General features: G+C 48.6%; 1 protein-coding gene across 2 annotated transcripts in view; it reads right to left on the bottom strand.

Annotated features, from left to right (window-relative positions):
- Window positions 1-9,127: 9,127 nt before the first annotated feature.
- MEIS1 (Meis homeobox 1) overlaps window positions 9,128-11,049 on the bottom strand; it is a 107,342-nt gene continuing 105,420 nt past the window's right edge. The window contains exon 12 of one of the 2 annotated variants that reach the window (XM_077781843.1): window positions 9,128-10,695. In XM_077781843.1, coding sequence (XP_077637969.1) covers window positions 10,412-10,695 — 284 coding nt within the window. In that variant the 3' untranslated portion in view covers window positions 9,128-10,411. The remainder of the gene's footprint in view (window positions 10,696-11,049) is intronic. The other variant, XM_077781844.1, reaches the window with a different exon arrangement.

Below are 11,049 nucleotides of genomic sequence, written 5' to 3'. Positions count from 1 at the left end.
GGAAATTCCACTCACAGGGACTGAGAGAGCAACATTTTAGGGAAAAGCCACGCCTGCTTTTTCATCACCGCCTTGATGCTCACAGCAGTCAGTGCTATCAACTCAAACCACAGGCAGCAGCTCACTTCAACCAGTCGGGGGTAAGAAATTTAACTACAAAGCACCTCCCATCAAGGGGCAAAACTGAAGCACCCTAAGCCACTCTGCCATCCCATCAGGATGTATCTCCCAGCCCTGACTCAAGGTGTGCTTGGAAGCTGAAATCCCATTGATTTGCTGTTCAACTTGTGCTTGGACACATTAGGTACCCTGCAAGAATAAGGTGCGTGATGATTAGCACATCAAAAGGCATTTGAAAGGGAATTATGCTGTTATTTTATTTGGCTAAAGACAGTGACAAACTGTAGGGTTTTTATCCTTTATCTCTATCCAGGACACCAGTAGGGGGGAAAGGTTTTTTTTAGGTTTTTGGTGGTTTTTTTTGAACACAGGAGTTTTTGCAGGGGATTTCCCAGGCTTGGGAAAAAGCCTTTGGCTGAAGTTTATGTTTCTGGTGTTGCATGAGTTATCAGGACCCGAATAAGAGCTGACTTAATCCACCATTGTTAGACTCTGGTCAATGCCAGGGATCGTTGCACCTGCCTGCACACGCTGCCCTTGTGCTGTCATCAGCAAATAGCTGAGCACTTCAGTAGCAAACTGATTTTATAGCTCTGAAAGACTCCAAAGCTTCCATGAGCACTTGGGCCTTACAACTCATCCTCAAGAAATAAACTCTTCAGGTTGCAATCCCCATCTGAGCCTTGTTCTCCTCCACGCCCTTCCCATATGAACGTTTGCCCAAGCATTCACTTTGATGTCTGCACAGCGTGGATGTTGCTCAGGAAAAGTTTTTGGGTGAGTCACTGGGCTGGGATCCACTAGCAGCTCATCCTCCTCCAGGTAGGCTGAGGAGCGAGCAGCACAAAAACTGCTCTTGGGGTTCAAGTAGATTATCCCCTCAAGAGAAAACTCTTTTATTGCTCCAGAGTCTTCAGCATCTTCAGCTGGGCTTGCCAGAAGTGCCAAGCTGAGACTCAGCTGCTTGGCTTCTGCATAAAAGAGTGAGTCTAGGAATTCATTTCACTGGTTAAGCTGTATATAAACCTCTGCAGTATGGCAGATATCAAAGAGTAGCACTGTTGCCTAAAAATTTACTTTTCCAAGCTAGACACAATAACTAGGGAGTGGGAGTGACAACCTAAGCCTTGTCTTGAACTGCCAGCTGGTGAATTCTCCACAGGAGGTAGCTAGCCTTCCCTCTTGGAGAAGAAAACTTTCCCCAGCACTCAGAACAGCAGCAGAACCAGAGCTGAATCTGGACTGAAAGGAGACAATTAATTTCTGTCTCTCAACTGGATGCTAGAGCAGTTTAAACTCTAAGCTGATGGAACAGCTTAAACTTCAGTTCCTGCTAATTATAGTTGTTCTTTCTGTGCAAATGCATTTCTTTTCTCTAGCTACCAGTTCTGCAAACCAGCAGTCAGGCAACTAGTCTGTTCATCCACGAGGTTTAACAACTCTACCTTCACACCTTAAGAATTCCTGTTATCGAAAAAACAGAGTTGCTGACAGAATTTACAGCTCACACAGCACCTCAACATCTATTAGCGCTGCTAAAGCTAGATCCAGTCCTACTTTTGCAAATGTTAAAGGCACTGGGTTTACTTCTGTGAAGTCGATCTGAGAGAGCAGGAAAAATGCATTTAAATTTATATTTGCTTGTGTTGAATGTCATGTACAGATGTGCAGGACCTACATCTTCGCAGTCTGGTTCTACCCTTGCAAACATGTTGCTGGGCAAAAAAAAAATTTGGTCCGGTGATTATGCATTACCTAGAAATTAAAATAGATTGAGTAGACTATAATAAATACATGCCAGAAAAAAAATAAAGAATGTGTGGGAATGCCTATACTTTATCTCAGCATTTCTTAGCAAAATAATTTCCTTATGGTGTAATCAAAAATGGAAAGCCAGCACCTAACTAAATTAAGTGCCACAAACATTAATAATGGTTAAAATTACCATTCAATTTATTTTTATATTGGATGATCTTCAAAGTTGTAGGTTAAAAATTGCTGAAAAGTTTTAGGGATTTGTTTCTCAAATCAGAATACTTCAGAGATGAAAACATTAACTTGAATTTTAACATATAAAAATCCTTAGTGAAAGGAAATAGATGTATTTTTTGCAAAGGAAAAAAAAAAAAAGGAAAAGAAAAACTTTAAAAGTTCCCCTGATAGTTACAGATGGTTTAATCTTTGGAACCTATTATGTGTTCATTTTCCCTTCAGCATTAATTATACATAATTACCACCACTTTACCCGTACCCTTTCAAAAACGAATTCTGTTTACATTTTTCGCCTACGTTATATAAATGCAAGATTTTTAATGCCGTTTTTCCCAGAAACGGGATTTCAATTTACCCTCTGAAGGACAAGGGGAGCCGGGCGCGCGGCAAACCGCTTTTATTTAAGCCCCTTTAATATAGCTTAATTACTTTTAAACTCTGGAAGCAATTAGGTTATCACCCTTTGAAGTGCGACAGGCGAGTTGCGCTGCTGGGGAGGAGAAGGCGCAGCGCTGATGTCCGCGCAAGCGGCTCCTTGCGCGGCGCGCAGCGGCCCGCGCAGCGCGGGGAGATGCGCCCGGCAGAGCAGGAGGAGGAGGAGGAGGAGGAGGAGGAGGAAGAGGCTGCGCGTCCCGCGGCCAGAGCGAAGGCAGGAGCCGGGCAATGAGAGCTCACATTCGCCTGGAAAGGGAGGCTCTGGCTGCGGCCGGGAGCAGCGCTGCTGTTGTAAAAGATTGAGGAGGATTGTTCGCACTTTTCAACCTTATAATTTTACCCAACCGCGAAATTGTACGGCTCAACTCTTCCTCCTTTTTTTTTTTTTTTTTTTTCTTTATTTATTTTTTTTTCCCCTTCATCCTCGTTGTTTCACCTCGGTGCTCTCCTCTGCTTCGGAGAGGGGCGATGCCAAGGGAAGGGGCATCTCCCCACCTCCCGACCCCAAACTCCCCGCGCCCGGCAGCAGCTCCATTATTTGCATGTCATGTTTATAACCTGGTGGAAACCAAGACTGATATTTGTGGTCGGGAGAAGATGACTTTCACCTCTCCGGATCACTCTCTTAAATAAAAAAGAATTGACCAGCTATGGGCGTAAGCATTTATCTTGAGTTTGCGGTCATTATCTTTATTATATTGCCTCGGCAATAAATAAATCTAGTAGTTACTACCCCACAATAAAACTGTAGTATATGGGACACCTTACTATTACTTTCTTAACAATCTGCCATCTCTTCACCTCTAAATCTTCCCTGCCTGCCCGGCCCTCGCGGGTCGCTCCCGGCCCGCAGGTGCGGAACCTCCGCGCCGCTGCCTGCGCCTGTCCCGCCCTACGCTCTCCTTTCCCTTTTTCCCGATGATTCCTCCCCAAAGTGGCGCCTGTCGGCCCCCGCAGGTGCCAGTCCTGCCCTCGGGCTGCCTTCAGTGCCGGGCACTCTCGGGGCACCCATCTCGCGTGGGCATCCCCCGGGTGGGTGACCCGCCGTGGGCATCCCCCGGAGGGGCTATCCCCGGGACGGAGGCGCCTTTTTGGGCATCCCCCGGCTCAGTATCCACCTGTGGACGTTCCCCGAGTGGGTCTTCCCCGTGGGCAGCCCCCAGACAGGGTCCCCCGTGGGCAAACCCGCCTGAGCACCCCCTGCCAGCAGGTGGGACCCCCACTTTGGGGCCATCACGCTCCTACACTGCCACCCCAGTCCTTCTACCCCCTACCCCGGCCCACGGGGATGCTCCTCTCTTGTTGGAGGCTGAACCTTGACCACCCCTTTTCCTTGTGTGAAGTTGTTTTTTTGGGTTTTTTTGGGGGGTGGGGGCCGGGGAACAGCCCCAGAGCAAAGGCTCAGCAGAGGAGGAAAGCACTGCCGCTGCGCCAGGGAGATTTCACCACGGCTCCCTGCTTCCCGCTGCCTCTCTGGTTCTTTTCCCCCCTTATTCCATAGGTAAATGTCCACGCAATAATATTTATTTACAGTCAGGATGCTGCACGTATTTTTTTTTTTTAATTGCATTTTACCGGGGTGATTCCTTCTTGCTTTTAAAACAAGCGGCTTGGAAAAATATTCCCATTTGGGGCAGGAGCAAAGGAGAGGAAAAAGGGGGGGGGGGGGGTGGCAGCATTTTTATTTATACCTTTGACATTTAAAAGAGCATAATTAATTTGTCCTGCTTGCATTAACATTGTTGAGGAAGGTTTCAGAAAGCAAACCAGCAAAGGGAAGGGGGGAGGAAAAATAGAAGCTCGCCTAGAAAGCTTAGGATTTTTTTTTCCCTCTTTCAGATGTGTAATCAATCATTCGAGTAGGAGGCAGCAAAATTGTAAAGATTCGATAGATTAAAATGCAAATGAAAGGTAGAAAAAGAAACATTAACATGGCAATCAAAGATTTAATAATCGTAAATCACGGTGGGGTTTTTTTGTTGCAGCTGCAGTTTGTGTGTTTTTTATGTTTTAATCATGTTCGTTCTATAAATAAATAATTTCTGAAACGAGACTAATTTTTCACTATTTTAACCGTGGGCTATGGCACTAAATATTTTTTTTTTAATGTATGGAACTCCAGATTGCAAACTATCAGACTAGGAAAAGGGAAAAGATAGCTAAGTTGGATTAGTTCACATTTGAAATTTTAAGTACAATGTCTTTGCAATGCCGACCGCTTCACTTTCCAATTGAAATCCTTATAAAGTTTATTTGGAATCATGAATGTTTACGTAAAAGCAGACAACCGGCTATTCTTTACAAGGCTAATGGTAGCGACAACCCTCATTCCTGGAGGAAATATGGAAAAATACACATATATGTGTGTGTTTGTGTGTGTGTGTGTATTTTTTTTTCCTTTTCCCTATATATGTACGTATAGGAAAAAGAACAATAACATTTAGGCTGTATTGCCTCCAAATTAAAGCGTTGCTAAATTTCCAAGGGAAGATTAAAGAGGGGGGACCTGGGGACAGAGCTGATCAATGCGGTGAAGGACAAGCAGGAGAGGATTTGCTCTCCCCCCTCGGTTTAGCGCGGCGCCTGCAAGGGAGGATCTGGGACTGCCTAGGCTGGCTGTGGCAAAACCAGCATCCTTCTGTCCTGGCTCACACGGGCTCGCCTTTGGTACCCCCAAATCCCGGGTTATGGGGTGCACCGGCTCGTCCTCTGGGAAAATGGCTGGGGAAAAAAAATTCCTTGAACTTTTGGGCTCAGTGGATGGAGTTCATTTTGCTCGGCGACGAGGGGGAGAAGGGAGTTCATCTACACTTCGTTGGTAATCTTTATAGAGCCGAGGGAGGGAGAAGGGAGAGGAGGAAAATCCCCCGTGGGCTGCTCCGCTCTGGGGCTTTGCGGCAGCGCTGCCGTCTCTAAAGAGCGCTCGGCGAATGGAAAGCAGTACAAAAACCAGCCAAATACGGGAAACGAGCCGCGTTTCTGGGACCTTCTCCTCCTCTCCGAGGGGGCCGTCCTGCTCCCCGCTCCCCGCCGCCGGACCTTTCCTCCGCGCCGCGGGGCCCCGCGCATCCCCCGCGGCCGAGGGGCCCCGAGAGCCGCACGGCAGCACCCCCGCCCCGCATCCTCCGCGCGGGTTTCGGGATTTGGGGCTAGAATTCACCCATTTTTCTTTTTTCTTCTCAGCCAAATCACATTATACCCACTTTAATTTTATTTTTTCCCCCTTGCTATAGCCCTATTTTTTTTTTTTTTCCCTCCACTTCCTCTCCCCGGATTGGGGGGTCCCAGCAGGACGGCCCCGCCGGGAGCTGCACTGGCTCTGCACACCGGCTGCCGGGGCTGCCCGGGACTTGTTGTCTGCCAGGCGGGGAGCGGGGCCGGGGGGCTCCGGGGGGCTCCGGGGCCGGGAGGGTCCGGGGGGGCCCCGCCGCCTCCCGCAGCCCCTGACCCCGGCATGCACGGCGCGGCTCCATTGATCATCCCGGCCCGCCACCCCCTCCCTTTATGAGATAATGCAATTACAAACATCAATAAGGAGCTGCGAGGGGAATCATTATGCGGTGACAGTGATAAATGACGGTGCAGAAATAGCATGCTTTTTTTTTTTTTTTTTTTTTTTTTTTTTTTTTCCTCCCAAACAATCCAGGGGCTTTGGGGGCTGAGCACAGTCACCAAGGTAACAGATGACATCCAAAATGGCACCAAAGGAAAAAAATGAACAGTCTTTCTTTCTCCTTTCACTCTTTTCGCCCTGCTCTTCCAAAAGAGTTAGTTGGGGCTTTGGAAGCAGCTGCCACACAGGCATGCGGGTATTTCCACACGCATTAAAGGAACGGGGAAGGCTTGCTGGCTGTCACACACAAAGCACCAGCCCGGCCCGGGAGCTGAGCAGCCACCTCCAGGAGGCACCGGGATCTCCCACTCCAGGCGCGATCCCCCCGCGCCTCTCCGCGCCCCGCTCGTCCCTGACTGCGGCCGGGGACAGCCGCCTCCCTCCGGTCCGCTGGAAGCGTCCGCCCGATTTTATACATGAAAATAAATATAAATATATATATATACGTTATCATCACGGGCGGCGTAGCAAGGTCAGGGGAGGATAAAAAAAAGCTTTCCTGTTTTCCACGCAGGTTTAGGACGCGCGGAGCGAGGCCCCAGTAAAGCGAGAACTTTACGCGCAACAGCGCCAAGGGTGGAAACATTCACGGCGCGGCCGAAAAGTGCCGCTCCTGAGCCCAAAAATACCTGTGGCTGCGGGTGGCACGGCCGAGCCGGCAGGGCAGGCATCCCCCACGCCAGTCCCTCTGCCTGGAGGGGCGCTCGGTCTGCCCCGCTCAGCTTGGCTGGAATTTGCTGTCCCCCCCCACAAAAAAAGAAATATCCCGCTTGGGGATGAGGTGCCCAGCTCAGATGCAGGGCAGGCTCCGCTCCAATTCCGCGCTGAGGAGCCTGGCGCTTCTCAAGCCTGTGGGAAAGGGAAGAGCGCTGCGCTCGCCTTGCGCGGCCCCGGCTCCGCGGGGAGGCGTAAAAATAAAAAGGGGGACGCGGCAAATCGGGGCAAATAAAAAAAAAAGGAAAAAAAAAAAGCAAAAAAACCCACCAAAATCAACAAACCAGAGCGTCGCTGAAGGCTGCGCAAACTTTAGCGTGGCAGCGCGCAATGTCCGCGGGCGGCCCCGAAGCCCCCGCATTCCCCCCCGCGTCACTCTCCCGAGCCCCCAAGAGATGGCAGTCGAAGACGGCTTTCCTCCTCCTCCTCCTCCTCCTCCTCCTCCTCCTCCTCCTCCTCCTCCTCCTCCTCCTCCTCCTGCTCCTGCTCCTGCTCCTGCTCCTGCGGGCAGCGGCAGGACGGCGGGGCTGCGCGCCGCTCCGCGCTCCGCGCTCCGCTCTCCGCCGCGCAGCCCCGCGGGACGCGCAGCCCCGGGGCCGGGGAGCGGCGGAGGCGCGGCCCCGGCCGGGCCCCTGCGGGCCCCCCCGGCGCGGTGAAAGGAGGGTAGCTAGGAAACAGCGAGCGGCCCGAAAAGGCGGAATTTCCAACGTGTAAAATGTTCTTAACGGAGCCATTGAGAGAGTGCAATAAGGCGTGAGGGGGAACTAATCTTCCCATTTAAATGTTTGTGGCAATTTTATCTAAATGAATTTTAATGCTAAACGAGGGATAATTCCCTATTTGTAACCCGTTTACTTCTCTTTCCTGTGCCTCTGAAGCTGTCTAACATCATGCGATGAACAATAACAATAAAAATACTGTCAAGGCATATTCTTCATTTTGAATGTGTTATAATTACAGCTGATTAAATGTCTTGGGATGTAATCGTGGGTTTAATTTGAAATGTGCCCCTCTCCAAAAAGAAAAAAAAAAAAAAAAGTCCCATGGAGGAAGGTCTGTGTCCCACTTCGCAGCGGCTGCGAGGAGAAGGGACGCGTGTGCCCTCGCCTGCGAGAGGGCGGTTTGTTTTTGTCTTTCAAGAAACCTTAAAAAACCCCAAAAAACCCAAACACATAAAAACAAAACAAACAAAACGAAACAAAACCAAAGAAGGGAAAAAAAAAAAAAAAGAAGAAGAAAAAAAAAAAAAAGCGAGCCCCGTTCATCTACGTTTTTTTGGCAGAAAAATGTCATTACTCCGACTTCACAAAGAAGGAGCCGGGATGCTCAGCCTCTCCTTGGCGGTACAGCGGCCCTTTAAAAAAACGGGGGGAAAGGAGGAGGGGAAAAAAAAAGGAAAAATTAAAAAAAAAAAAAAAAAAAAAAGAGAGGGGGAGGAAGTCCCAGGCGAGGAGGAGAGGTGCCCCTTTGGTGGCCTGCTTCATTCTGCACTGCCTGCCTGCAGCTCTGCCTGCACTCCTGCCTGCCCAGCCCTGCCCAGCCTGGGGTACCCGGGGGACACGCAGAGCAGGGACCCCGGAGCCTGCCCTGCAACACTCCCGGGTGGCTTGGGAGAAGCTAGGGGGAGCTTGAATTATTTCGCCTTAATTAAGATATTTGTGTCATTTTCCTAGCCTCGCGAATCTCTATTTTTTCTCCCATAGCTGCGACTTAAAGCAAAGGAGGTCTGCAGCCAGCACGGGCTGGCTGCGGTGCAGAAAGCACAAACAGAGAGGAAATTGGTTAATGAGGGTCTGCACTGGCCTCGCTCGCTGAGGTCCAGCAGCACCTCATCCCCTCACAGAAATCCATTGCCCAGGCAATGTTCGCCAAGTTTGATTTTCCTCCTTCCTCAGTATGCTCGATTCCGCTAAGAAACTCAATAATTTGAACTGCGTATCAGACTATAATTTGGGAGGGACAGGGGGTAACACTATTTACAAATTTCTGTCCAATAATGCCCTACGATGTTACATTTATTAAAAGGCAACAGTTCTCATCCTGACAATTTACAGTGCAAGTTCCAAGAAAGTTTCTTTATGCAGCGTAGCATTACTTTTACATTCTTTAAATATGAAGCTGATATTTAAATGGCAAATGATAGGTAACATCTCCAGAGCCAGCCAAATTTTGTAGCTGCTCGGCTCTCAGACTGGGATAGAATAGCTACAAATACTGCATGGGGACAGGAAACAAATTTTGCAAGCAGTGGAGTCACCATGACAAAAAATAATTTGTTTTTATTTTAGATTCAGATTTCATTACTGCACTCAAACTACTACAACTGGGCTTTGAGTTATTATACAATCCAAACTGTTTCAATCAGAAACTCTAAGACTCAGTGTGCAATGATTATTATTAATAATAATTAGCTCCTTGGTTTCTTGATAGAAAAAGGCTATCAACAAGCATTTGTTTAACCACAACAAAAGTATAATTAGCTTATCCCACTTAGTAAATCTGTATGCATGCCAACTCATACCAAACTGCTACTTTTACAAAAAATTGCAATAATACAGATCATTTTTCCAGTCCTTTTTGCACAAAATTTATTTACAATGTATACATAAATGCTCCATGATGGGACTATGGAAAAAAAAAAATGCACACATGACCGATGTCTTGCCCAGAAAGAAAGTCAACATATTAAAAATAAATCTTCAGTCCATGTTTTGAGCTGCATAAAACAGGAAGTGATGTACAAGGTGGTGGTTGCTGCATGGGGACAAGGATGCTCTGATGTGACAATTAGGCTTCAAATACACTGCCTTTCCGTTTCCATGCTTCCTCCTACCAGTCTCCTTAAGACACTGCCTGCAACAGCTGATTAATCATTGTTGATGACTTCAGTTTTTCCCATCCTTCCCGATTTACATCTGTTCAGGCCAATTCAAATATGGTGAGTAAATGAATTAGACATGCAAATTCACGCCCCAGGCTAGAAAGAGAGAGAGGGAGAGAGATGGGGAGAAAGGGAGAGAAAGGGAAGAAAGACGGACAGAGGAGGAGGGGGGGGGAGAGAGAGTGCGCATGGCTGAAATCCTAGGATAGAAGAAAGATTCTTCTGCCTGACATAGTTATTTTAATGCTCTAAAAATCCTGCAAATAAGCCCTTTCTGTCATTTGCAGGATAAGTGTAAGGCTTCTTTGTTAATGTAAGGAGGCTTCTGGAGGAAGTGAAGAGCTATGGAAACAACACACATAGTGTGGAAAAATTTCACATTTTTTTTAAAAAATCTATAAGAAACAACGTAATATGGATAACAGTATAATAGCATTTTACAATATTTCACTCTTTGTTTTCTTAATGTCTTATATAGGTATTTAGCATGTCCCCAGAAGTTGACTTCAGTTGGTGTTTTCCTGCTTTTTTCAGGGTCCCTGTGAAGAACTGGAACGTCCCTTGGTCCGAAGTTGACGCCAAGAACTCCATAGTCATTGCAGAAAGACAATGTTTGAAATCTACCATGGCTGCAGACAACGTGTGTTTCCCTTAAGCTACTGAGCATGAATGTCCATCACTTGTCCGCTCACTGCTGGCTCGCCGGTATGAAGCATTGTGGGGCTTGATGCTGACATGGGCATTCCAGGGTGGGGTGGTCCTCCATGCATCATCATCGCTGGGTGGTGGGGGTGTCCAGGAATGTAGGTATGCATGGGGGGGCCATGACGCAGCTGAGCAGGATGGGGGGGCATCTGGGGCGGCGTATAGCTTGGCTGTCCCATATTCATACCCATTGGACTACCCCGAGACACATAATCCCCTGGCATACTTTGCAGCCCTGCAGAGGGAGAGAAAGAGGTGGAGGTGAGTGCTGGGGACTGCCTGTGGCATCGGGAGCTGCCCCGCTGGGCCACGGGGAGGCTCCAGCCCCAGGCGGGACGCGGAGTCTCTGCGGAGCTGGGAGTCTGCACGCGGACCCACAACAGCAACAGGAACGGCGCCCAGGCCAAAAACAACCCCAAAAACATCCCCACCCCCTTTTGGAGGTAAAACAGCTGTCTGCTTTTATGGTTAGGAATGTGTGCAGAGGAGATGTTCCTGATCTGGAAGCGTGCCAGAGGCGGTGCCAGCCTGAGGATGGCTGATGCCACACGGAGGGCTCTCAGGTGGGCTCCATTCCCCGTGGCCTTAT

The sequence above is a fragment of the Lonchura striata genome, chromosome 3 (assembly GCF_046129695.1).
Source record: "Lonchura striata isolate bLonStr1 chromosome 3, bLonStr1.mat, whole genome shotgun sequence".
Classification (NCBI taxonomy): Eukaryota; Metazoa; Chordata; class Aves; order Passeriformes; family Estrildidae; genus Lonchura; species Lonchura striata.
Note: the sequence above shows the minus strand (reverse complement) of the source record. Positions and strands in the feature narration are given on the sequence as shown.